General features: G+C 47.8%; 1 protein-coding gene across 1 annotated transcript in view; it reads right to left on the bottom strand.

Annotated features, from left to right (window-relative positions):
• The window catches only part of PFAS (phosphoribosylformylglycinamidine synthase), a 46,531-nt gene that overhangs the window by 19,153 nt on the left and 157 nt on the right, over window positions 1-27,221 (bottom strand). Inside the window, exons 2-18 of the mRNA XM_015420451.1 lie at window positions 23,476-23,618; window positions 22,830-22,965; window positions 21,398-21,503; window positions 21,097-21,283; window positions 19,287-19,392; window positions 17,076-17,216; window positions 16,560-16,684; window positions 12,162-12,290; window positions 11,163-11,294; window positions 9,594-9,722; window positions 8,017-8,090; window positions 6,619-6,775; window positions 4,274-4,335; window positions 3,530-3,691; window positions 1,866-1,991; window positions 659-790; window positions 280-510 (exon numbers count right to left, since the gene is read on the bottom strand). Of these exons, the coding sequence (XP_015275937.1) occupies window positions 280-510; window positions 659-790; window positions 1,866-1,991; window positions 3,530-3,691; window positions 4,274-4,335; window positions 6,619-6,775; window positions 8,017-8,090; window positions 9,594-9,722; window positions 11,163-11,294; window positions 12,162-12,290; window positions 16,560-16,684; window positions 17,076-17,216; window positions 19,287-19,392; window positions 21,097-21,283; window positions 21,398-21,503; window positions 22,830-22,965; window positions 23,476-23,614 (2,274 nt within the window). The 5' untranslated portion in view covers window positions 23,615-23,618. The remainder of the gene's footprint in view (window positions 1-279; window positions 511-658; window positions 791-1,865; window positions 1,992-3,529; window positions 3,692-4,273; window positions 4,336-6,618; window positions 6,776-8,016; window positions 8,091-9,593; window positions 9,723-11,162; window positions 11,295-12,161; window positions 12,291-16,559; window positions 16,685-17,075; window positions 17,217-19,286; window positions 19,393-21,096; window positions 21,284-21,397; window positions 21,504-22,829; window positions 22,966-23,475; window positions 23,619-27,221) is intronic.

The following is a 27,221-nucleotide window of genomic DNA, read 5'->3' as shown; positions in this document are numbered from 1 at the left end:
GTGGGGCGGCCGGAAGCGGGGGGCGGGGCTTCGTCATGTGCCCCGCCCCCCGTACCTCACCCGGGGGAACTGCGATCCCCCGCGATCCCCCCCGAAATGACCTCTGATTGGGATCCCACTGCGGAGTTTTCCCGTTAGGCAAAAAAAAGTACACCCGCTTTTAGCTTACAAGCATCAGAGCCTATGAGAAAGGGGAAAGCATTTGGAAACCCTTCTGAAAGCGGAAACAACGAGATCAGGATGGGAAACGGAAGCAGGGGCTTGGGGTGGGAGCCTTACCTTCAGGTCAGTGACTCGAGCAAAGACCAGATTGGTGAGCGCTTCCGCCACGGCTAACCGGGCGCCGGCGGCCGGGTCAATGAGCCCCTTGATTGGCTGCTCCCCCAGGGCCGTGGCCCCTCCCACGATCTCAAAGGGCGAGAGAGCCACCACGGCGACATCTGCCAGAGGGGTGTGCAGGGGACCCACGCACTGTTGCTGGGCCACCAGCCCCGTCACCGACCGATCCACCTGTGCCGGGGGAGGAAGAGAGAGTAGGAAAAACCCAGGCTGGGGAAAGTTACGGCGTGCGAAATCTCGCCAGCCGTTTTGAGAGAGAACCCGGAGAGCCGCACCTGTCAAGCCCATCTTAAAAACAAAAACAAGTGTCCCGGGGTACCTTATTGGTCAGGTAACGTTTACTAGCCACAGAAGGTAGCCTCAGGACTCGCTGGAGGGCGTCGGCCACACTCAGGTCACGGGGCAGGTCCAGAGGTCGAAGGGCTCGTTTCACCCGTTTCAGAACGAACTCCTGGCGGGGAGGGATTCAACAACAGTCAGTGCATCATTACAAGCTAAGCCGGGTTATTGGTGGTGGAACGTACCATCGAGTTGCAGCCAACCCAGAAGAGTTTTCAAGGCAAGAGATGTTCAGAGGTGGCTTTGCCACTGCCTGTCTCTGAGTAGCAACCCTGGACGTCCTTGGGGGTCTCCCTTCCGAGAATTAACCAGAGCTGACCTGCTTAGTTTCCAAGATCTAATGGAATCGAGCTAGCTTGGGCCTTCCAGGGCAAGAGACAAACAGAGGTGGCTTTGCCATTGCCAGTTTGGTGCTGTGGTTAAGTGCGTGGACTCTAATCTGGGAGAACGGGGTTTGATTCCCCACTCCTCCACTTGCACCTGGCTGGATGACCTTGGGCAAGCCATAGTTCTAACAAGAGCTGTCCTTGAAAGGGCAGTTCTTGAAAGAGCTCTCTCAGCCCCACCTACCTCACAGTGTGTCTGTTGTGGGGAGGGGAAGGGAAAGGAGATTGTAAGCCGCTCTGAGACTCCGAGTGAAGGGCGGGGTATAAATCCAATCTCTTCTTCTTCTTCTTCTTCTCTTAAGATGGTCCGAAAGAGTGGGTAATTTTAGAAGTGGCACAAAAACTGTCTGCTTTAAGAAGAACTTCTTTATTATTTACTATTATTTATTAAATTATTGGATTATTATTATTTTTAAAAAACAAAAGTTTTTTATTTCAAATCGTTACCACGACGTACAAACAGGACATACAAAATTACACTGTATACAATGATGTCAGGAGACAAAACACAAGATGAAGTAATTAAAAACTGTATGGTTAAGTGGGCACAAGATTTGGGTCGTAATGCTGATCTAGACCAATGGTCTCATGTAGGAGGAAAAATGAACGTAAAGATTACCAAAGCGATATCATATAAGGAAAATATTCATTACTGGATTATTTTAAGTTAGTTTTAAACTGAGATTTGTATATTATTTTGTTGTAAGCCACCCTGAGCCCGTTTCCAGGGAAGGGCGGCCTAGTAAATCTAATTTAATAAATAAATAAAATTCTTATGGGGGTGGGTGGGTGATAACTTACCTTGCGCGGCATCTTCCCCAGGACCCATTCAAGTTTCAGGTTCACAGGGGTGGGCCTTCCACCCGCCTGCCCTTCCTTCAGCTCTGCGTCACTCGCCGGAACCTTCGTGTCGTCAACCAGCAAGATCTGGCGAGGACCCACCCACAGAGAGGAGTCACGTCAACAGACTGCCTCCTCCCTGAACTCTTCTGCCTTTCCCAATCAGTTCCTCCCCCCCCCCCCCCCCCGCCCCCCCCCCCCCCCGTGCACACACACACACCCTTGGCCTCCATGCCCCCACATCCTACTGGATTCTGACCCACCCATCCCCAGCGTTCTGGGCCCAGCCACTCCCACAAAGTCTCATGAGTTGAAGAAAGACCCTCATTGTCCAAGCAAGATACAACTCCTATATCAAGAGATAGTGTGGTGCAGTGGTTACAGTGTTGGAGCAGGACCTGGGAAACCCAGGTTCAAATCCCTTCTCTGCCACAAAAGCTTGTTGGGTGATCTTGGGCCAGTCACGCACTCTCAGCCTAGCCTACCTCACAAGGTTGGTGTGAGGAGAAAATGTAGGAGAGGAGAAGGATGAAGGCTGTTTAGTCCCCATTGGGGAGAAAGGTGCAATATAAATAAAGTAAATAAGTAAATACATAGATATTTACCCACGTATCCATCCTCCCATCCACACAGCTCAATCTATAGTTTATGCGTTCATTATACCAAAAAAAAAATTAGGTACTTGGTCATCAAAGACCCTTAAGAAATTTAGTAACACTCTGGCTTTCCATTTCCCCTTTGATATTTGAAGGTGAACTACATAGCTATGGAAACCTGTAATCCGCCTCGCTTGTCTGGAAAATGCTTCACAGCTCTTCTCTCCTTCCTCTACCTCTGTGAGAGAACAGTGTGCATTTCCCCCTAAGTTGAGTTAGTGTGAGCTAGCTCACACATTTTTAGCCTCCGGCTCACACATTTTTGTCTCAGCTCAGGAAGGCTGGCTCCAGAGCAAACTAACCTATGCAGTAGCCAAATTGTTTGCTCACACCTTTAATGACAGTAGCTCACAAAGTAGAATTTCTGCTCACAAGACTCCACAGCTTAGAGGGAACATTGATCACAGCCAATGCTCCCTGCAAGCTTTGGAGTCTTCTGAGCAAACATTCTACTTTGTGAGCTACTGTCATTAAAGCTGTGAGCGGGCGATTTGGCTGCTGCATGAATTAGTTTACTCTGGAGCCATCCTTCCTGTGCGGAGACGAAAATGTGTGAGCCGGAGGCTAAACAACTGTGAGCTAGCTCACACCGACTCAGCTTAGAGGGAACACTGGTCACAGCAATTCCAGGATACAAGAGCAATTCCGTAGGTATGTAGCATAAGTGCCCTCAGGTCACCGCCAACTTACGGCAACCCCAGCAAGGGGTTTTCAAGGCAAGTGAAAAGCAAAGGTGGTTGGCCATTGCCTTCCTCTGCTCAGTCTTCCTTGGTGGCCTCCCATCCAAGTACCGACAGGGCTTAATTCCCAAGATCGGGCTGTACCATGCCTCCTTTCTTTCATTTTCTGGATAGCCCTGACCAAATCAGGACAGTCTCCAACTTGGATTTGGCTTGTTTCTGTCACTGATGCATTCCTGACCCCACACATTTGCCAATCCCCAGTTCTGGTGACCCGGCAGCATCTTACCCGTCCGTCACCTGTAATCCGGCCTACAAAGTCAACAGGGCACCTCTCGCGGCGGGCCAATCGGCGCAGGAAAGTAGCATCACGAGGGCGGAGTAGGAGGGCATTGGACTCTTGGTACTCGGCCCCCCAGATCTCCAGGACACTCAGTGTGGGGTCTCCGAGCTGGATGAGGAAGAGAGAGAAAGGCGGCTGAGTTCTAGAGCGTTCACAGGGAGTAGGACCGTACAGGGTTTAGCAATAGTAAAAGGTAAAGGTTCCCTTGCTCGAAAGCCAGTCGAGTCCGTTTCCAAACCGAAGAGCCAGCGCTGTCCGAAGACGTTTCCGTGGTCATGTGGCCGGCATGACTAAACACCAAGGCGCACGGAACGCTGTTACCTTCCCCCCTGAAGTGGTACCTATTTATCTACTTGCAATTTCTTGCTTTCGAACTGCTAGGTCGGCAGGAGCTGGAACTAGAGACGGGAGCTCACTCCGTCGTGTGGCACACTTGGGTCTCGAACCGCTGAACGACCGACCTTCCACAGCCTGCAGTTCAGCGTCTAGTACTAAGGGGCAAACACTTGAAAAGAATGTTTATTTATATGGATTTTCTCTGGCTTTCTGCCTTTGGTTTCCAAGCGACTATTCCTAGTTCTGGGTCGGCAGGAAAGGAGATAGGGTGCAGAACAAAAGAATGCATCTCCAGGGGTGTCAGAAGACAAGACGAGTCTACAAGTTGTACGGAGGGGGGGATGCGGTACAGACCTGGAAGCGGCTTGCGTAGATAGTGGCCCCGGCCGGCTCACTCAGTTCTTTCAGTACATTCCCTAAACAGAGAGGAAGAATAATTTGTCGGTCTCCAAAATCATTAGAGAATAAAACCTTGGTATTGCCCTCCTATGCTGTTACCAACAGAACACCTTTCTCCCCCAACCATCCTTCAAAAAACGAATTCTTATCCATCCAAGCAGAGAGAACCATTTCCTAATCTGCCCCCAATGAGAGGGAGAGGGAGATACTGACAGCCATTTTGTTTCCTGGCCCTCTCCTGAGGGCCAAAGAATACAGCCACCACCTCAGGACACCATAGATTCCAGGGAATGAAACCACTCACTCACTCACTAATGAATTCATCCATGTATACTCCACCTTTCTCCGCAACTGGGACCCAAAGCAGTTTCGATCATTCTTCTCTCTTCCATTTTATCCTCACAACAGCCCTGTGAGGTAGGTTAGGCTGAGACTGTGTGACTGGCGCAATGTCACCCAGCAAGCTTCCATGGCAGAGTGGGGATTTGAACCCGGTTCTAGCATATCCTAGTCTGACAGCCTGACACTCCAGCCTCTACACTGTGCTAACAACAACAACGAAATTTATATCCCACCTTTCTGCCCACATCAGGGCCACCAAGGCACTGATTAAAAACGTACATAATACAAGGTAAAAAGGTAAAGGTAAAGGTTCCTTTGCTCGAAAGCCAGTCGAGTCCGACTCTAGGGTTGCGGTGCTCATCTCCGTTTCAAAGCCGAAGAGCCAGCGCTGTCCAAAGACGTTTCCATGGTCCTGTGGCCGGCATGACTAAACACCAAGGTGCACGGAACGCTGTTACCTTCCCACCGAAGTGGTACCTATTTATCTACTTGCAATTTCTTGCTTTTGAACTGCTAGGTTGGCAGGAGCTGGAACTAGAGACGGGAGGTCACTCCATCATGCGGCAACCCGGGTCTCGAACTGCTGAACTACTGACCTTCCACAGCCTGCAGTTCAGCGTCTGAACCACTTGAGCCACCGCAGCTCAATACAATAATACAAACAGGCCTTAAAACCCAAAAACATTAAAAGTCAATTTAAAAAAACCATTAGAACGATTAAAACCAAGCTAAAATACATATACAAAAACATAAAAACAACAAATTATAACATAGGGTAGGAAAGAAGGGTCACTGAGGAAACACCAGACAAGGACATTGGACAATGAGCTACGGCTGTTAGTTATTGTAAAGCTTTCCTTACATACATGTACAAAGCATCGCAGACCATTTTTACTTCATGTTATCCTCACTCCAGGTCTACTAGGCTGAGGGGAAGGAATCTCTGTGAGCTTCATTGTCGAGTGGGTAATTTGAACCTGGGCCTGTGAGCATAACTACCCAAAACTCTACCAACTGCGCCAAACTCTGGCCCTGACATGTCTACATCACTTAAACAGCTACTCTTTGCGCCCCACAAGTTTTCCTTCACCACAGTGACGCCATTAGAGAGCAAGAGAAATCCCTGGAAAGCCAAGATGGCTGCCACCCAACCCTCCAATGGGAGCTCTCTGCCCAGCAGCTCTAACCGAGCTCCTGAGAAACCAAGCAGAGAGCAGTACAGTACAGTGGCTTGAATGGTGGACAGACGGGGGAAACCTCAGTCACAAAGGTGAGCCAGTGTTCCCTCTAAGTTGAGTTCGCGTGAGCTAGCTCAGTTTTTTAGCCTCCAGCTCAGACATTTTCATCTTCGCTCAGGAAGGAGGGCTCCAGAGCAAACGAATTCAGGCAGTGGCCATATTGCTCACTCACAACTTTAATGGCAGTAGCTCACACAGTAGAATCTTTGCTCACAAGACTCCACAGCTTAGATAAATTAACTATGGAAATGAGAGGCACAAAGAAATGGACATTTCAAAAAACTCGGAAGAGATTCTATGATTGGTATAATGTGAATGGAGTTAAAGATTAAGCTGATATGGCAAAAATAATATTTGATTATGTAGTAATATAATATAATGGAATTAGAGAATATTTACAAATATTAAGAGAATAATGAAGTGATGACTTAGGTGTAATAACAAACTGTAACAGGTCTCTTGGCTTATAAGTTGTTTGTTGTAGTTGTTCATGTCTGTGTTTAGGAGTATAAGAAAATAATAAAAGTGTACCTTCGGGTACTTAAAAAAAAAAAAAGGCTCTGCAGTTTAGAGGGAACGTTGAAGGTGACCATGGGTCTGTTAGACTCCTTCGCCCTAACCTTGAAAACCACCCTGGGCTCGATGAAGGAAAGGTAGAACGGTTCCCTGTAGTCATATCAATATTCTTTTGCAGCCTCCACCCCTCTTCCGGGTTCTCACCATTGCCTCCAGCGCCCTGGTCGTGCAAGCTGCAGATGGGGTTGTCCTCGCCGCTTTCCACACAACCACGCAGCACCCGGTTCATCTTCTGTTCCATCTCAGCATCTCCACGCTGCACAGCCCCAAAATCTAGCTCGCTGGCATTATCGCCCTGCACCTGTCATACAAGGAACATTGGCAGGTGGGAAGGAATTCGGAGGGAGATGACAGAGCTTTGTCAACGACAGACCAGGAGAGGGGGGGGGAAAGCCTGCCAAACAGGAAGATTTCTGCTCCCTGCCCAGACTGCCAGAAGCAAACAAAGAGTTTTTGCCATACAACAAGGGTCCCCCACCTTTGTGAGCCTGAGGGCACCTTTGGAATTCTGATACAGCACGGTGGGCGCAGCCATAAAATGGCTGCCTCAGGAGGTGCAGCCGGCCACAAAATGGCTGCCACAGTGCAGATCCTTGTGCTGTGGAGGCAGCTGCTACCAAAGCAGTATTTTAAAAAATCTGCACAGACAATACAATCTCCAATGGCCAATAGCATTGCCGGTCCCCAGTTGGGGGGCAGGGGATCCCCCAGTGTGGAGACTCTCCCCCAGTTCAGGGCTATCAGAAACTGTGGGGAATCACTCCCCCAAACAGGCAAGAAACTGAAAGTAAACATGATGTGCCTACATCACCTGGACGTAACATAGACACATCGGTGACACTGGGGGATGTGGGGGGGTGACACTGTTTTTCCAGCAAAACTCTATGGTTTGAAGCTAATTCTACCATACTTCTGCCCACAAACCAGAGCATCCCCCCCCCCGTGCCTATGTCACCCAGAAGTGAAGTAGGCACGTTGTGTTCATTTCCTGCTTTTATTTCTTCCCTCCCAGTAAGTGCACCCCTCATCCCCTGCCCCCTCAGCCAAGGGACCTGGCAAACCTACTGGCCAACCAGAAGCCTTGCAGGGCAAAAGACCCATGAGGTAGCCCACCCACTTTCTAAAAACAGTTGGCAGGCACCAGGAAAGGTGTTGGCAGAAACCATGGCGCTCACAGGGAGGCCCCTGCAATAGTATGCAGAAGAAGAAGAGGAGGAGGAGGAGATTGGATTTATACCCCGCCCTTCACTCGGAGTCTCAGAGCAGCTTACAATCTCCTTTCCCTTCCCCTCCCCACAACAGACACCCTGTGAGGTAGGCAGGGCTGAGAGAGCTCTGACAGAACTGTCCTAGAGAGAACAGCTGACAGAACTATGGCTTGACCAAGGTCATCCAGCAGCTGCAAGTGCAGGAGTGGGGAATCGAACCTGGTTCTCCTGGGTTAGAGTCTGTGGACTTAACCACTACACCAAACTGGCTCTCAGAGGACATGCCACCTTCACCTCCAGAGACAAATGGAGGGCACCCCCCCACACACCTTACCTGGATGGAGGAAGCCGCTCCTCCCCCAACGCCGATTCGATAGACGGGGCCTCCAACCTTCACGACATCCATACCTGGAGTTTCAATACAATACTAAGACTGTAATCATCTGATGTAAAATCCAGTACTGGGCACCAAATTTAGCATCCTGAAACTTACCATTTCTCTTTTTAAAAACAAAACCGAGTTCCTAGCCCTTACGGCTCCAAACATAAGCTTCAAGGCACACGGGCGATGTGCACTGAAGCTGAGGGAAGGGGGAATCGTTACATCGAGAGTGGGGGTCTTTAGAAGTTTCTACAGGCCTTTCTCCATATCCAGGAAAACAGGCTTACAAGCTAAGCAAAACTGCTAATGCTGTTGCATGCAAAACAGAATCTTCAATTAGCTGTGCAGATGTTACCTAGTTACCGAAACAATTGTGTGCACAGAGTGGCATACACGTAAAAAAAATGACTTATTTAAAATAAAAAAGGCACTTTGGTTTTAGGCAACACCTGCCTGTTTCATAGTCAACACCATCTGGTTATGAAAGTGTTCCTTTCTAAAGGAACAAAGTGTTCCAAAGAAGTACTCCTCTCTCAAACACGGGGATGGGGGGGTGGGGGGTTACTCTTCTATGAAGAGGCATTCCCACACGTACAAGACAGAAGAGGAATAACCTAAAATAGAGCTGGCCAAACTAGAGTTTTTAAAGGGTTTTTTTTAGTAAGTTTTTTTTAAAAAGGCCTGTTGCCTACATAATAAGGAGGGGACACCTTCTTAGACACTTAAAGAGTTTTTAATTAACTTGTCTATGTGATTCATATGCATAACACCATATGTCACATTAGATGCCTTTGACATGCCATTTGGACATGATTGATAAAAACAAACGTTCACAAAGATTGCAGCATTTCTGAGCATAAAACTCTGGTTACTGAAGACAAAAATATGCCACACTGCATAAAACTTCCATTTGTGTTTGCTAGCTGTGGGTATATGGCATTCCTTCAGTTTTTACCAGGGCTTTTTTGGTAGAAAAAGTCCAGCAGGAACTCATTAGCATACTAAGCCACACCCAGCAGCTGAAACACATTAGCATATTAGGCCACACCCCTGATTGCACCACTCATTAGCATATTAGGCTGCATTCCCATGTTACCAGAAGTGTGGTCATCCAGCCACACCCACCTTTTGCTTCTTATTCTGTTTACCTTGTTTGTTGTCAAAACCAGGGCTTTTTTTGTTACAGGAACTCCTTTGCATGTTAGGCCACACCCCCCTAATGTAGCCAATTCTAATGAGTTTCTACTGCTGGGTGTGGCCTGTTATGCTAATGAGTTCCTGCTGGGTGTGGCCAACTTGGGAGCCAGCTGGAACTCCGTTCCTATGTATTCCAGCCCAAAAATAGCCCTGGTTTTTACTTGCTTATTAGTTTTACAGCACAATCCTGTACACGCCTACGCAGAAAAGTAAGTCCCACTCCCAAGTAATGTGCATAGGACTGCACCCGCCTATCTGTCTGGCGTAAACTATCATTATTCACCCCCAAGCCTCTGAGAAATAGCAAAATAATAGTTGTAAGAGCCATTTACCAGGCTGTGGGATTTCCTTGCGCACGTGCGTGTCCTCCATGGCCCCGATGCCCCCGCTGAACATGATGGGCTTGATCCACTCATACCGCTCACCATCCACCAGACGCTGCCCAAATGAGCGTGCAAAGCCTACGTGGGAAAAGCTGCATTAGTGGTGTCAACCAGTGTTCCCTCTAAGCTGAGTTAGTGTGAGCTAGCTCACAGTTTTTTAGCCTCCGGCTCACACATTTTTGTCTCAGCTCAGGAAGGAGGGCTCCAGAGCAGACTAATTTATGCAGAAGCCGAATCGCCCGCTCCCAGCTTTAATGCCGGTAGCTCACAAAGTAGAAGTTTTGCTCACAAGACTCCACAGCTTAGAGGGAACATTGGTGTCAACATCTTGTGTTTCACTCCCCAGTGTTTCTCCCGCCATTCTGCCTTTGGTCCCCATGTTGCCCCAGCTGTTTTTCATAATTTCTACTTTTTCAAAGGGGGGGGGAATAGCAATTGAGTCTTGGGACCTTCATCACATGCCTTCTCTTGAATCAGACCCTTGGTCTATCAAGATCAGTATCGCCTACTCTGGCTGGCAGCTGCTTGGTACCATCATCATACGATGCTCTCTTTTACTGAATCTAGCTCTTGATCTATCATGGTCAGTATTATCTACTCTGGCTGGCAGTTGATATCCAGGGTCTCCAGCCAGTTTGGTGCAGCGGTGAGGAGCGCAGGCTCTAGTTTGGGAGAACCGGGTTTGATCCTCCATGCCTCCACATGCAGCTGCTGGTATGACCTTGGGTCAGTCACAAGTTCTTTCAGAGCTGTTCTCTCAGGAGCAGTCCTCGAAAGGGCTCTCTCAGCCCCACCTACTTCACAGGGTGTCTGTTGTGGGGAGGGGAAGGAGACTGTAAGCTGCTCTGTGATTCCTTCGGGTAGTGAATGTTGGGGTATAAATCCAATCTCTTCTTCTTAAGTCAAGGTCTTGGGACCATCTTCACATGAAGCTCCCTTCTGAACCAGAGTACTACTGAATCTTGGTCTATCACGGTAGGTATTGTCTACTCTGACTGGCAGCTGCTCTCTGGGTCTTAAGCAGAGGTTTTGAGACCATGAAGCTCCCTTGTACTGAATCAGATTCTTGGTCTATCGAGGTCAATATTGTCTACTCTGACTTGACAGTTGCTCTCCAGGGTCTTAAGTAGCGATCTTAGCCATCGCTTACTACCTGGTCATAAGAACATCCTAAGAACATAAGAGACGCCAATGTTGGATCAGGCCAAAGGCCCATCCAGTCCAACAGTGGCCAGAAATACCAGTGCCAGTGGGGCCAGGACATTAGAAGCCCTCCCACTTGACACGCCCCAAGCACCAAGAAGACAGAGCATCACTTGCCCCAGAGCCCCTAGCTATACCTTGTGGCTAATAGCCACTGATGGACCTCTGCTCCATATGCCTATCTAATTCCCTTTTGAAGCTGTCCATGCTTGTTTTAACTGGAGGTGTCAGGGATTGAACCTAGCCCATTTGGAAGGCAAAGCAGATGCGGCACCATTGAACCACAACCCAGTTACCCAAATGACACATTCTCACCTGCCAGCACAGGCTCCCCAAATTTGTTCCCGTAATCTGAGGCACCGTCACTAGCGCCGATGGCCACTTCCACAGGCCGAGCAAAGTTTCCTGGGTATGGCAGGGATGGATCCTCCCAAGGTAATGAGTACCCTGCAGCCAAGAATGGAGAAACATCACAGGATGGAGACCCACCAGGAGACTGGAGATCCAAAATTTACTTTCTGTCTGGGACCTGGGAACGGAGGCATCATCTCTGTGTTTCCACTCAATCTCAAAAAAAATGATGACATGACACAGGTAAGGCTGGGTGCACCCCTCCTACCTTCTGATAGGGGATATAAGGACCTAGAGATCTCTGTTCTGTCTTGTATCTGATGAAGGGAGCTTTGGCTCTCGAAGGCTTAGACCGTAGAAGATATGGGATATGATGGGATATGAGCTGTAGGTCTTGAGATCTATCTAAGGATCTTGAGACATCCCAGTTTTCAATTTTAAAAAGTTCCCAGTCCATAAGAGGGTGGGGGGGGGGGAAAGGAGCCAGTACGTCTCAGGAAAGCGGAGCATGACTTACAAACAGGAGACAGTGGGACTTGAATTCTGCACACACATCCTTCCAGAAGCAATACCAAAAACATATTTAATAGCAGAATCTAGTTTTCTCCTTAAACATACAAGTGGGACTATCAGCTTTGGGCCACAGTATGGATATACAGCTAGATTCTAGTCCAGTAGCGTCTTATAGACTGACAAGTCTTCAACGGTCTAAGCTTTCGAGAGCCAAAGCTCCCTTCATCAGATACAAGACAGAACAGAGATCTCCGGGTCCTTATATCCCCTATCAGAAGGTAGGAGGGGTGCAGCAAGTATGAATACGGATGTTGAGCCTTATTAGAGAAAGGTGTGCTACAGAGGTCTTTGGTAAATAGGGAAGGAGGTGGTCCCCAAGCACTTGGCGATTTGAAACACCCTTCCAGCCCGTGTTCTTCGAGACGTCGGTCCCAAGGCACTTCCCCTAACCTGGAATGTTGAGGTTTCCAAAGCTGTATCCAGCCGTGCCGGCAATAACGTGGGCCCCGCGACCCGTGCACTGGACGTCCCGGATTCGCCCACCAGTCCCGGTGGTCGCCCCACTGAAGGGAGCAACCCCTGCAAGGAGAAATTTTAAAAATGCATTTACTGACTTCATCTCTATCCTGCCTTTCTTCTCCACAGAGACCCAAAGGGGCTGTCCTCCACTAGAGATGTAAAATTTCCGGAAATTTGGAAGCTCGGGAAAAAAACCTGGGTTTTTTCCAGTTTTTTTCGGGGGGAAATGGAAATTTTCAGAAAAATTGAAAAAAATGCTACATTAGCACTTCTTTTGTCTTGTCTAGATTGAAAGTCATTCTGTTACTTTAGGAACATAAAATATGACTATGGACATTTTTACTTGGCATGAAATTATCACAACTAGCAAATTAAAAATATAGTGTATCCAAACAGTTATTACAAACAGAATACCCGCCCACATGCAAAAACAAAACTGAAACCTTTTTCTTTTCTCGTGACAATCGCACCTCCTAAAGGAAGAAATGCATCTTGTTCTTGCATTGGAGAGTTCAGTTTGTAACCTAGGACTTGCTTGTCCTCAGTGCACAGAAATTAGATCAATCTGATACCATATATATATATTAGAAATGATTTCGAAAATATTTGAACACCTTGTCTTAAAATATTTTATTCATCATGTTAAAATAAAACGTTCCATAATCGATTTCTTTTCTTTTCTTTTTTCAATTTTTCGGAAAAAAACAAAAAAAGCTTCAGGGAAATAAATGGGTCCGAATTTTTCCGGTTTTTTTCCGGGCCTTCACATCTCTATCCTCCACTTTAGGTTAGGTTAGGCTGAGAAGCTGTGACTGGTTTCGAACCTGAGTTTCCCAGATCCTAGGCCAACGCGTTAAGCACTACACCATGCTGGCTTCTGTCCAAAAGGCAACAGCCCACGAACTTTATGAATTACATGAAAGGAGGAAACTTGTCTCGGGGTTGGAGGAGCCCTTTTCGATTCTCTCTAAAGCCAGGTTTGCACTAAGATATTTTTTTAACAGGTTGGCACCATTTAATACAGGGGTGTCGAACTCATTTGTTACGAGGGCCAGATCTGACATAAATGAGACCTTGTTGGGCCGGGCCATGTGTGTCGTAAAATGTAATGCCAGGTAGCGGAGATATAAACTTTATAAAGGACACGAACACAAAGGTGGGGTTTTTTTTACTTAAAATAAAAACATGCTTAAAACATTCGCTCTGTAAGCTGCAAACGTACTTTTGATTTATTGACATTCACCACAGAAATCTCATGCTCAGAGTCTAGGACCCAGGGGAAAACATGAAATGGCTGAGTGATTAAGAGAGTATGGTGAAGCAAGCTATGATGCAGCAGGAGCAGCAGAACTGGAAGCAGGAGATGGCCAGTTCCACTGCAGGCCTGATGGAAGCCCTCCGGGGGCCTGAGCCAGCCCCCGGGCCGCATGTTTGACACCCCAGATGTAATATATATTTTAAAAAAGAGAAGGCGGGGGGAACTTAACCCAAACAAATGAATCAAGTACCTGAAAGGTAAGTTACATACAAAGTAAAGGACCAATGGCTAAAAACTACACTTATAACTTAATAATTATCAAAAATACACATATTTATTATCACCAGTTAGTTCAAAATAGTTAATGGGCCCGATTGTACCCTCAATACAGAATACAAGTGTACAACATACGCAAGTGGGACCTATTGGAACCAAAGCTCCCTCCAAGCTGTGGAGTCTTGTGAGCAAAAATTCTACTTTGTGAGCTACTGGCATTAAAGTACTGAGTAAGCGATTTGGCTCCTGCATTAATTAGTTTGCTCTGGGGAGCCATCCTTCCTGAGCTGAGACAAAAAGATGTGAGCCGGAGGCTAAAAAACTGTGAGCTAGCTCACACTCACTCAGTTTAGAGGGAACACTGATTGGAACCAGACACATTTCGGCCAAAGTGGCCTTCCTCAGTGGTCGAGCAATACTTGTACCAAATGGCTCAATGATACAATAATAAGACGATACGTTACTCAATGTAGGACCAAAACAGGAGTTTTATAGTTACCACCAATTGACGCAAGACCTGAGAATACTGGTGAAACCTCAGAGAGTATCGCCTTCCATCATTATCAGGTATATACGTCCTGAATAATATTACTGAGGAATTTCAGACAGACGATATAATCCGGAAGAGGAACGGTTCCCAAACGGTTTCTGGTCTGTCATTTCAGACAGAACTGTTTTAGAACCGGTTCCTTTCCGGAATATATTTGTAATTTCAGACACAAACGCTTCTGTCCTGTTTAGGAAACGGGGCTGAAGCGTTTTACCTGTCAACCACTTCCAAGTAGTCTTCAGTTTCCTCTCCCGGTTCCAATGCGCCTTTTCCCGCCGTTTTTCGCCCATGCGGGCGATCTCCGGCTCCCCCCCCCCCCGGAACATTCGCTTTATAACGCTATAGCGGAACAGCAGTATATCAACGCCATTGGAATGCCTGGAGTGCTTTGTTATAGTGCTATAGCGCTATAAAGCGAACATTCAAAAAAAAAAAGGTGGAGATCACCCGCGCGGACGAAAAACAGCGGGGGAAAAGCTGTGCAGTCTGAAATGGCAAGCTTCAGATCCAGCTCTTTACCGGAAGGGGAAAGCCATGTGTGAAATGGCAGCCCTATACTGGTTTACTCCATGACGGATCAAAAACGGCTTCAAAACGGGTTAAGAAGGGTAATGTGAAATTCCTCACTATTGTAAGCCTTTCTATTTTGGTCCAGAAGATACAATCGAATCAGAGCCAAAGTCCCACATTTTGTTCAACGCAGCCTGGTTTACAGTTGCGGGAGAACAAAGAGCAGAACACTGAAGAGGCAGAATGGACTGTGCCCCTTCAGCTGCCTTGAGCACCCTGTTGGTGGCGAGATGGAGGGGCAGGGTATAGACACCATACCAAAGAAATCAAAGCACTGCATGTGGAGGATCCCATTTTGGAACATGTCCTTGTGCTAAAAGCTCCCCGAAAGCAGAGAAGTAAACAGTTGTTCCCCTGCAAGGCTAGCTTTCCACTTGCGGGGAGGTTTTGATGGGAGGGAACATTCCAAGCAGTGATCTGCCACCTGCCGTGTGAAGCAGCGCAACCCACTCTACCACTCTCAACGCTCCCACCACTTTGGGTGCGCATCAGGCCTTGAGCAGGGTAACCAAAACATTTCAGAAGCAGATTAGGTTCTGCGCCTTTCCCTGAGTGCTTGTAGTGGTCAGAATCCTATTAGCCCAGGACTTTTCTCCCCAGTTAAACAAAGTACAATAACATGGATTACAGACCAAGTATTCACCATTTGAGAGGCAAGGGAGAATGCCCATTTCGTCCACAATGTCAAGTGCTTCAAGGAGGTAAAATATATATAAGGAGGTACTTTTATATACCCCACGTTACCCAGAGAGCACTGAGGTCGGGGTCTCAAAATTGTCTGGCCCTCCCTGGACTGAAAGGCACCAGACTGACCTCTACCAGGGCCAGGGCCTTCTCAGTGGCGGCTCCACACTGGTGGAATGAGCTCCCGGAAGACATCAGGGCCCTGCGGGACCTCCTACAGTTCTGCAGGGCCTGCAAGACGGAGCTCTTCCACCAGGCCTTCGATTAGGAGCCGCCACTGAGTATACACTGATAACACCTGAACAGCTAACATCTGAACTGTTAAGGCCCTCTATGTTAACTTGAACAATAACAGCCAGTGCCATATGACCTTAATTTTATCTGCATTTTTAATGTATTTATGATTGCCATATTTTGAATATTACGTTATTGCATTGTCTCAACGCATCTGTGTTTTAACGTATTTTAACCCACTGTAAGCCACCCTGAGCCTGCTAAGCAAAGAGGGCAAGATATAAATCGAATGAATGAATGAATGAATGAATGAATGAATGAATGAATGAATGAATGGTATCAGGTCAATGGAACCCATTCTATCGTCTCCTATGCCTCAGGCAGCAAACTGGTGTAGGATCTTCGTTTTGGGGGTTTTTTTTGCATTTTGTTTTACTGAAGAACTGAATCACAAATAAAAATTACTATTTTAGTAATATATACATACTTCTTACATCACAATCTCTTTTGTTCTTTATCGATGTACATATCCATTTTTAATTGCTTAAATAATCTACAATAAAAGCTTCTTTTTCTTTCTTTCCTCTCTTCAGTTCTTCTACCTTCTCAGTATTAACCTATGCTGCATTTTAAGTATTTTATGCAAAACTTTCCCACATAACCACAAAATTAAAACAAAATACACAGGCTGCATAGGATCTTCACGATGAGCGCGCGCACGCACACAAACACACACAATCTTTTCCATTTCACTCACCGGTGGGGAAGTTGTGGGTCTCAGCTGTGAAAATGACATGCCGAGTGGAAGTACGCTTCTCAAAGGGGCTGGAATGCGACGGGTCTCTGGGCCACAGTGAGAGGATCTCCTTGCCCTGGATTGCGCTGAAGGGGGAAAAAGTCACACAACTAATGTATACTCCAGGCCCAAGAAGCCACATGGCGACGAATATGTGAATCCGACCATTGGTCCATCAAAGTCAGTATTGTCTACTCAGACTGGCAGCATCTCTCCAGGAGCTCAGACAAAGATCTTTCCCATCACCTAACACTTTTTAATTGGAGATGACTTACTGAACCTGGGACCTTCTGCACGCCAAGCAGACGCTCTGCTACTGAGCCACAATCCCTCCCACTGGAAGGGCAGGGAGCCTTACGAATCACCATAGCAACCCCAATAAGCCTCCTCCTCCTCCTCCACGATGGAAACTGGGCACAGAGGATGCTGCAGGTGATCCGACCGACATGTCTTCAGCTCGCCAGGGAGAAAACCCACCTGCTGTTATCGCAGAACTTAATGACGTTGTTGGGGTTGCTGCGGTCCTGGGTTCTCATGATGGACTCAAAGAGGGACTCTTTGGCTTCCTGTCCATCCACCACGAGGCGGCCTTTGAAGAACCAGTGCCGGCTGTGTTCGCTGAGGAGAACGCAGAAGGGAAATATGAGCTACTCTGGACTTCCAGGGGAGCGGTAGATCAGGAACCCGCAAGGTGGTACCTGCCGACACCTCTCCGGGAACCTACCAAGCACTTTTGGAAAGTGGGCGGGGCCAGGTGGGGCTTTGGCCTAGCAAGGTTTCTGATTGGCCACTGGAGATTTGAGTGGCTGTGCGGGTTTTTAAAAACACTACTTTGGCATTTTTATATCGTTATCAGGCGACTGAAGGTAAGCCACGCCCCCATTTTGTAGCTGGCTCCGCCTTCAGCAGCAGCCATTTTTTGTCAGCTTGTAGCAAGAACTCCTTTGCATATTAGGCGAACACACCCCTAATGTAGCCAATCCTCCAAGCCCCTGTAAGAAGAGCTCTGTAAGATCTTGGAGGATTGGCTACATTAGGGGTGTGCCACCTAATATGCAAAGGAGTTCCTGCTACAAAAAGAGCCCTGGCGCTGTTTTGTGGCTGTTTCCACCACCTTGTGTCAGAATTCCAAAAGGTGCCTAAGATTGGGGAACCTTGAGGTAGATGGTGGTTTTAACTCAGCTTTCAGGTCTCACACCTGATTAGTGTTAAGGACTTTGGGAATGATAGGCGACCCTGTCTAAAGTTATTCCCAAGGCAGTTCAGCCTTCGACAGATCTGGTCGTTTTTCATGTAGCCTGCCTTTGACGGATTTTATGCTGCTTTTATTTGGTTGTCTGTTTTACATCTTGAATGCCTGTCAGATTTCGCCTTATTATTTTAAATCAGACCTCCAAACCGCAGGGGTAAAGGTAAAGGTTCTCTTGCTCGAAAGCCAGTCGAGTCCGACTCTAGGGTTGCGGTGCTCATCTCCGTTTCAAAGCCGAAGAGCCAGCGCTGTCCGAAGACGTTTCCGTGGTCATGTGGCCAGCATGACTAAACACCAAGGTGCACGGAACACTGTTACCAGGGCTGGATTTAGACTTGCTGAGGCCCTAAGCTATACAAAACCCAGAGGCCCCCTACTGTTTTAAATTACATCAGCTGGTCTCAGAAAAATTTAAAATATATACGCCTTTTTAATATTTGAAATCACTTTTTATATTGTGTTTTTATTCGAGGCCCAGGCAGATTGCGAGGCCCTAAGCTGTAGCTTATTTAGCTTATGCGTAAATCCGGCACTGACTGTTACCTTCCCACCGAAGTGGTACCTATTTATCTACTTGCAATTTCTTGCTTTCGAACTGCTCGGTTGGCAGGAGCTGGAACTAGAGACGGGAGCTCACTCCGTCATGCGGCACACTCGGGTCTCGAACTGCTGAACTACTGACCTTCCACAGCCTGCAGTTCAGCGTCGTACCTCCTTGTAATTTGTTTTCCAGACTTGTGAAGAAAACTGCATGGAAAGAGCTAAAATGTGCTCTTTGTGGCTTGTTTAATGATGGGCCATTCTCACATATTTCTGATTTTCTCGTGCTACCTTGACTTCGTGAGGCACATGGAGAAAGTCTCCATAAAGTATAAATTTACTACATAAATGCATTCAGTTTCTAAGTGTGGACCACGTATGTGTGTAAAGTGTCGGACTACGTGTGTAAAGTGTCGGACTAAATGTTGGACTATGCGTCTGACTCGTGGTGACCTCCCCGTTGGGTTTTCAAGGCGAGAGACTAACAGAGGTGGTTTGCCATTGCATAGTGACGCTGGCATTCCTTGGTGGTCTCCCATCCAAATACTGACCAGGGCTGACCCTGCTTAGCTAGCCTGGGCCATCCAGGTAAGGGCAGAACACTGGACTAGGATCTGGGAAACCCCGGTTCGAATCCCCACTCTGCCATGGAAGCTTGCTGGGTGACCTTGGGCCAGTCATAGACTCTGAGCCTTGGCCATGTTGTACTTTTTCTTCTTTTTATGCCAATAAAGGTATCTGGGTTGGATTGGACTCTGAGCCTAACCTACCTCATAAGGCGGTTGTGAGGATTAAATGGAGAAGAAAATAACACAGGCCACTGTGGGTCCCTACCGGGGAGTAAGGCAGGGTACAAATGCAGTCAATCAATCAATAAAGTTTAGAGCAAAGCAGGATACCTGTTTGACTGGGCAAGGTCAAAGCACTCCACACTGGTGGGATTCCTGCCAAGTTTCTGGAAAAGGCTTGTGTAGAAGTCCAAATCCCAGGAATCAAAGGCCAGCCCTGCAAGACCAAGGAGGAGTGTTTGTGCAACTGATACAGCTACCTTTGCTCTTCGATATATCCCTTTCTTTCTCTTCTGTGTCCCACCAGCCACAAAGAGTACGGAGATCAGGACAAAACAGGATTCTGCTTTCAGGGTAGCCTTCTTCACTGCAGTGTCTACCTGTGACTGGCAGATATGGAGTTAGCCCAACCACGCCTGGCCCTTTAAGGCCTAGACAGAGTTCCTCCCTCCCTACATGGGGCTTTTCGACTCACAAAAGTAGGAGAAAGATGAAGGCTGGAACGTGAGGAACTCTTTGCTAAGGCTGTACCCGCACCATAGTTAAAAGAAATGTTCCAGTTTGGCACTGCCCACCTCACCTCAATGACTAGGAGCCAAACCACGTGAGTAGCAGGATCACATGACACAACTCGTGCTAGGCCTACCCTACTTCAGACTGTAAGCAGAGCTGCATCCTTAATGTTCCCTTCCTTACACACATGTGCCTAATCACACAGTTCCGTCGTTTTCAGCCTGAAAGGGTTCAGTCCAGGGCTCTTTCTGTAGCAGGAACTCCTTTGCATATTAGGTGACACACCCCCTAATGTAGCCAATCCTCCAAGAGCTTACAGTAGCTCCTGTAAGAATAGCTCTGTAAGCTCTTGGAGGATTGGCTACATTAGGGGTGTGTCTCCTAATATGCAAATGAGTTCCTGCTGCTAAAAGAGCCCTGGTTCAGTCCAACAAAAACGGTATCCCCCGTCTCTGCAGACTGCGTAGCTTGGCTCAGACAGTCCCGGCAGGACTCCCCTCTCACATCTTAACTTATCCAACCAACAGTTTCACCCACCACACGCTCAGGGCACAGTCTTCTAGCTTGGGCCACCTCTAGCCATCTCGTTCTTGCGGCCTCATGTTTATTTGCTCGCTTACAACATTTGCATCCCACCTGTCTGCCCTTACAGGGGGCCACAAACAAAACAAAAAAGTCTTCGCTCACTGGTGGACAGAAGGGGGCGGAGGAATCCCCCTGGGGAGACAGTTCCAGAGCCTTGGTGCCATGCCCAAGAAGGCCCTAGAGATGTAAAATTTCCAGAAATTTTGAAGCTCGGAAAAAACCCCGTCTTTTCTAGGATTGAAAGTCATTCTGTTACTTTAGGAACATAAAATATGACTATGGACATTTTTGCTTGGCATGAAATTATCACAACTAGCATATTAAAAATATAGTGTGTCCAAACAATTGTTTCAAACAGAATACCCACCCCCATGCAAAAACAAAACTGAAACCTTTTAATTTTCTTCTGACAATCGCACCTCCTAAAGGAAGAAATGCATCTTGTTCTTGCATTGGAGGGTTCAGTTTGTAGCCTAGGACTCGCTTGTCCTCAGTGCACAGAAATTAGATCAATCTGATACCATACATATATATTTTAGAAATGATTTGGAAAATGTTTGAACGCCTTGTCTTAAAATATTTTATTCATCATGTTAAAATAAAATGTTCCATAATCATTTCCCCCCCCCCTTTTTTTCCCTTTTTTCAATTTTTCCAATTTTTCGGAAAAAAACAAAAAGGCTTCAGGAGAAAAACGGGAAAAAACATTTTTTCCCCGAATTTTTTCGGGTTTTTTCCGGGCCTTCACACCCTCATCTCGGAAGGCAGGGGGACCTGCAACAGGGCCTCCAAAGATGGCCGTAGGGGTCAGGTAGGTTCATACCCAGTTGGTTGTTGGCCTTCATCAGGGCGGCTCTCCCTTCTCCTAGAATGTCAACATGGAACACCGGCTCAGGGTGGACGGCTACGGCAAAGCTACTAATGGGCTCTGGATAGCACTGTTCAGTCATCCGGTCATGTAGGGAAGCGACGAGGCAGGCCTCCTGAGACGATGAGGGGCGCTGGTCACACTGAAAGTCAAAAGTGAATCCAACGGTCGACGCTTAATCAACAAGCCACAGAGAGAGCGGGAAGTGGAAACTCCCGTCAAGGAACGTTTGTGAGGAGATTAGATTGACACTCACCTTGATGAGGTAGCGACAAGAACACTCGATCCTGTCAACTGTTTCCAGTCCAGCCGCCCGACACACCGATACAGCGTTCGTGGACGCCGCCGTGGAGAAGTTCAATCTGCAATCACCCAAAATCCACTTAACGCTGCATGTGAATGAAATTTTGAACTCTCTCTGGCGTGCACGTGCTCTCAAAAGCCCTTCCACTATAAGACACAGGTCAACGTACTACAGGGGTCAGAATGGAACCAGCAAGACATGGTTCCCCACTCAGCTAGGGAACCAGCAAGACATGGTTCCCCACTCAGCTAGGAAGCTCAGCTTAGTCCCGTCATGCTCTCTCAGCCCAACCTACTTCACAGGATTGTTGTGAGATAAACCGGAGGAAGGGGGAATCATGCAGCTTATCCCGAATGTCTTGGAGGAACAGCAGGGTAAAATGCAATGGGCAAATACAATAGATGTTCCCCCAAGAGCACTACAATCGGGGACCTCCCATCTCCTGGTAGTTCCAGGTCCCCGAGAGATCAAGTTTGCCCCTACTAGGGCCAGGGCATTTTCGGTGGCGGCTCCTACCTGGTGGAATGAGCTCCCAGATGAGATCTGGGCCCTGCGGGACCTTATGCAGTTCCGCAGGGCCTGTAAGACGGACCTCTTCTGCCGGGTGTTTGAGTAGGCCCCGCCCCCGCCACTATCCTACCAACGAGGTAGTGTGCCATCAGCAGCCCTGTTAAAGGGGGACTGGCCCGGCCTGGTAGAACAGCGTAGCAGGAGACCGCGTTGCCAAGAGAGCTGGCCATCAAATTTAGGTGGTTGTCCCATCTTGGAAGATTAAATATAGGCTCAGCACCGTGTGATAGGATGGTTTTATTTATTGTGTCTTAAATATGTAATTTATTATATGTTTTATTGTATTTTACTCTGGCTTTGCCATATGTAAGCCGCCCTGAGCCGTTGGGAGGGCGGGGTATAAATAAAAAAATAAATTAATTAAATAAATAGATGAGGGGTCCCCAACACCATGTCTACGGGAGCTGTGGCACCTTTCCTGGTGCCCACCAAATGTTTTTAGAAAGTTGGCAGGGCCAAATGAGACTTTTACCCAGTAGGGCTTCTGACTAGCCATTAGAGATGTGACTGGCTGTGCAGATTCTTAAACAGCGGCTTTGGCAGTAGCTGCCATTAGAATACCCTCTGCATGAAAGAAAACATTTTGAACGCAATATGTTCATTTCAAAAGGCCTCCTGTGAAACAGAGCTTCTGCCTGAAATGTTGACGAGTCACTATCAGTCGTGCATAACCTCACCCCTTGACAGTTGTATGGTCGGCTTCACACACACACACCTCCCAGTGCATGCTAGAATTCCAAACGTGCCTGAAGGGTCAAAAAGGTGGGGGATCCCACAATAGACAGTGCAGGGTTCTTTCAGCATCTTGACTTACCGGGGTCCAATTTCTATCAGCAGATCCGAGGCGGATGGGCTGAGGAAGGTTTGGGTGGCAATGTCCCCATCTTCGAAGGGGCACCCAAAGATCCACTGCAGCAACTCAGTCGCACTGGAACCTGGGAGTGCTTCCCCTGATGGCGAAACAGAGAGAAATGACGCCACTGTTACCCATAAGCCAACAGGCAAATGACCCAACATTCCCACAAAGTTTTTCCTCACCCAAAGAGTAATTAACATGTGGAACTCAGTGCCGCAGGAAGTGGTGGCAGCTACCAGCATAGACAGCTTCAAGAGTTGATTAAATAAACATATGAAGCAAAGATCCATCAGCGGCTATCAGCCACAAGGTATAGATGGAACACTATGTCTGGGGCAGTGATGCTCTGTGCTTGGGGGGGGCAAAGTAGGAGGGCTTCGGGAGTTCTGGCCCTGCTGGTGGACCTCCTGGTGGGACCAGGGTTTTGGCCACTGTGTGACACAGAGTGTTGGACGGGATGGGCCACTGGCCTGATCCAACATGGCTTCTCTTCTGCTCTTCTGTGGAAAGAGACAGGCTGCCCAGTGCCACTCCACTTTCCCACACAAAATCCAATCACTCACCCCGTTTTATACCAGACACCAATCTAGTCCCACGTTTGTACCTGTCCAGTTAACGTTAAAGCACAACTCCCGCTGTACGGCTTGGACGCCATCACCCAAGGCAGTTTGGGCTGTGCGCAGAAGGCTGCCGATACTGCTGTCCGTCTTGCTGGGCCGCTTGTAATAATGCAGTATCACCATGGTCCTACAGGGAGAGAATGGCAGGGGGCTGTCAAGGATGAGGGTTTAGAAAAAGGTCCACCATTTTGCTGGAAAAGGAGACAGAAGGAACCTTGAGGCTATTGGGGGCAAGCAGTTCCGTTTCTCAGGAATAAGAGCGCCAGGTTAAATACAGAGGACCCTGATGCCGCAGGACGGACATACAGCAGGCATGTCAGAGAAATATCAGTGTATGAGACTTAGAGGTGGAACACTCGTTTTGCATGCAAAATGCAGCCTACCAGCCCTCGGCAGCCATCCCTGGCATCTCTGGTTATAAGATTTGGGAAAGACCTTTCTCTGTCTGAGACCCACCACCAGTCAAAGAGAACAATACGGATTTAAGACAGGGCAACGGTCCAACTGCATGCAAAGCATCCTATGTTCAACAGGCCTGTGATCCAGTGTTTAGAAGAAACAGGCAGTACGGTGTGTTTAGTACCTGCTTCGCTTCTATAGGGAGGGAGGAAATGCTAAACATGAGCCTGCAGTGCGATGTGGCTGTGAAGAAAGCGAATGCAATCTTAGGATGCATTCACAGAAGCCTTGTGTCCAGATCACGGGAGGTGGTCGCTCCGCTCTATTCTGCTATGGTCAGGCCTCACCTGGGGTCCTGTGTCCAGTTTTGGGCAGCACATTTTAGGAAGGATGTTGACAAGCTCGAGCGTGTCCAGAAGAGGGCAACCAGGATGGTGAGAGGGTTGGAATCCAAGTCTTATGAGGAAAGGCTGAAAGAGTTGAGTCTGTTCAGCCTGGGAAAGGGAAGGCTTAGAGGGGACATGATTGCAGTCTTCAAGTATTTGAAGGGCTGTCATGTAGAAGATGGAGCAGATCTATTCTCTCTTACTCCGAATTGCAAGACTCGATCTAATGGGTGGAAATTACAAGAGAGTTGTTACCGGCTAAATATCAGGAGAAACTTCCCAACTGTAAGAGTAGTTGAGCAGTGGAACAGACTGCCTCGGGAGGTGGTGGATGCTCCTTCGCTGGACGTTTTCAAGCGGAGGCTGGACGACCATCTTTCGGGGATGTTGTAGGACTATCTTTCGGCTATGCTCCTGCAGAGTGCCGGGGGTTGGACTAGATGACCTGCAAGGCCCCTTCCAGCTCTAACGTTTTATGATTCTATAAAATGTTATTACATGAATAAGCCCCCCCCCCGGGGGGATCATTTCGATCAGGGGTCCCCAACATGGCGCCCAAGGGCACCATGGCACAAACCAAGCGTTTTTAGAAAGCGGGCAGAGCCAAGGGGGTCCTACCAAGCAGGGGTTCTGATTAGCCACCGGAAAGCTGGCTGGCTGTGAAGATTAAATTAACATCGTTTCGGCTGTAGCTATCTCTGCCGTGTTGGTTTCATTCTCCTCTTGCCCTCTGTGTGTGCCCAGAGGATTGAAATGGCTGGAGACCCCTCGTGTAGATCCTCTATACCCCAAGGTACCTTTCTCCAGTCACAAAGCACCATACGCAAGGGACATCAGGCCGAAGAACTGGCAATCTGCTACAGCAAAAATTCAGCTGGCAATCTGCTAGAGCAAAAACTCAGCCGGAGGACCAAGGTCAGTGCCCTGTCAATCGTTTCTCCTTCTTGCTTCATCCAGGTCATGTTTAGGAAAGATCCCTCTATTTTCCCTCTTGCCAGTTCGTGTACGTAGCTTACCATCCATCCAAAGTACACTGCTAGGGATTTGTTCATAGTTCTGCAAACTGTTGCTGTTCTGTTGAAGTCGCCCTTGGTGCAGGCTGTGCCCGCACACACACACGTACGTCACTGGATGTTGCGTTATCACTGTGCTGGAACAGCCTTTGCTACTGGATTCTCCCATCTGGACAAGCCAGTCCAGCTGCGAACGACTGCCATGTTGTCATGACAGCCCAGCATTCTAGGGCGAGCAAATGCAGTCCAAGTTCCCTCGATGGCAACAGCATCCAAGTTAGTTGCAAGTCAGCGTGATGCTTTGGCTAGAGATCCAGGTTCGAATCCCCACTCTGCCGTGGAAATTGCGGGGTGACTCTGAACCAGCCATGCACACTTAGCCTCATCTATCTCACAGGGTTGTTGTGAGGAGACAATGAAGGAGGAAGATAACTTTGTAAGCCCCCTTTGGGTTAGTGTTGGCAAGAAAAGTGGGGTGCAAACAAAGTAAGTAAACAACAGAAAATAAAATCTGTTCCACTAACTTCAATCCTAAATGGAGTTAGACCAGTGGTGGCGAACCTATGGCACGGGGGCCAGAGGTGGCACTCAGAGCCCTCTCTGTAGGCACGCGTGCCATCGCCCCAGCCAGGCCCAGACCATCATTAAAGTGTCAAATTCTCTGCCAAATAATTTTAAGTAAATGAAAGCATTTGGGATTGCTTTCCTAACTTTGTTTGGATCATCTTAAGTTAACGTATGAGTTGTTTTTTCTAAAGTAAAACCTCAGTATTCAGGTCAAATTGCCGTGTTGGCACTTTGCGATAAATAAGTGGGTTTTGGGTCGCAGTTTGGGCACTCGGTCCCTAAAAGGTTCGCCATCACTGAGTTAGACCATTGAAGGCAAATGACTTAGAAGGGTATAACTTTGTTTAGGATTACTTGTCATGATTAACTTCAGATGGACTGGGACATCCATACATACAAAGAGTGCAATAAGAGGGGGGAAACACCTGTTTTCCTAAGCAAATGAGCAGTGGATTCCTGCATTTGTCAACATACCCATTATATCGTGATCCATAGCAGGGAGATATAATTGCAGACCTGCATTTCTGTGCAGTGGACCTACTCTCGATGGACTTTGTGCGAACAGGTCCTTCCAGGCTCTACTGAACCTTCACACAACCCTCAAGACCTTTTCGGTGGGCTCAGCTCAAAATATTCCGTTGCCAATCCCCAAGCGCCGCTACACCCACTGTGCACGTGTGAATCTCGGCATCACAACAAAGGGGCATTGAGATCCGTGTAAAGACGCGCGTTCCCTACGTGGCCACGCTACACATCTGCGCCCCCGTTGAGCGTCACTCTTTACACGGATGTGATTTCCATGCAAGGAAAGGTAATGTCTGAACGAGCCGGGCCTTCCCTCTTCTCCTTTCCTAGGAGGCTGCAGCTCTGCTGTCCGAAAGAAATTTTTCCCATGGAGACCTAGTCTGGCGTGGCAGAAACCGATCCCAGAAGCCCAGCTCCTCAGGGACCAATGTTCCCTCTAAGCTGAGTTAGTGTGATCTAGCTCACTTTTTTTTTTAGCCTCCGGCTCACAATTTTTTGTCTTAGCTCCGGCAGGATGGCTCCAGAGCAGTGTTCCCTCTAAGCTGAGTTAGTGTGAGCTAGTTCAGTTTTTTAGTCTCCAGCTCACAGATTTTTGTTTTAGCTCAGGAAGGACAGCTCCAGAGCAAATTGATTTATGGCAGGAGCCAAATTGCTTGCTCACAACTTTAATGCCAGTAGCTCACAAAGTAGAATTTTTGCTCACAAGACTCCACAGCTTAGAGGGAACATTGCTCCAGAGCAGACTAACTTATGCAGCAGCCAAATCGCTCGCTCGCAACTTTAATGCCAGTGGCTCACAGAGTAGAATTTTTGCTCACAGGACTCCACAGCTTAGAGGGA

Source organism: Gekko japonicus, unplaced genomic scaffold, assembly GCF_001447785.1.
Source record: "Gekko japonicus isolate JY-2015 unplaced genomic scaffold, Gekko_japonicus_V1.1 scaffold441, whole genome shotgun sequence".
Taxonomy (NCBI): Eukaryota; Metazoa; Chordata; class Lepidosauria; order Squamata; family Gekkonidae; genus Gekko; species Gekko japonicus.
This window is presented reverse-complemented; position numbering and strand designations above follow the sequence as displayed.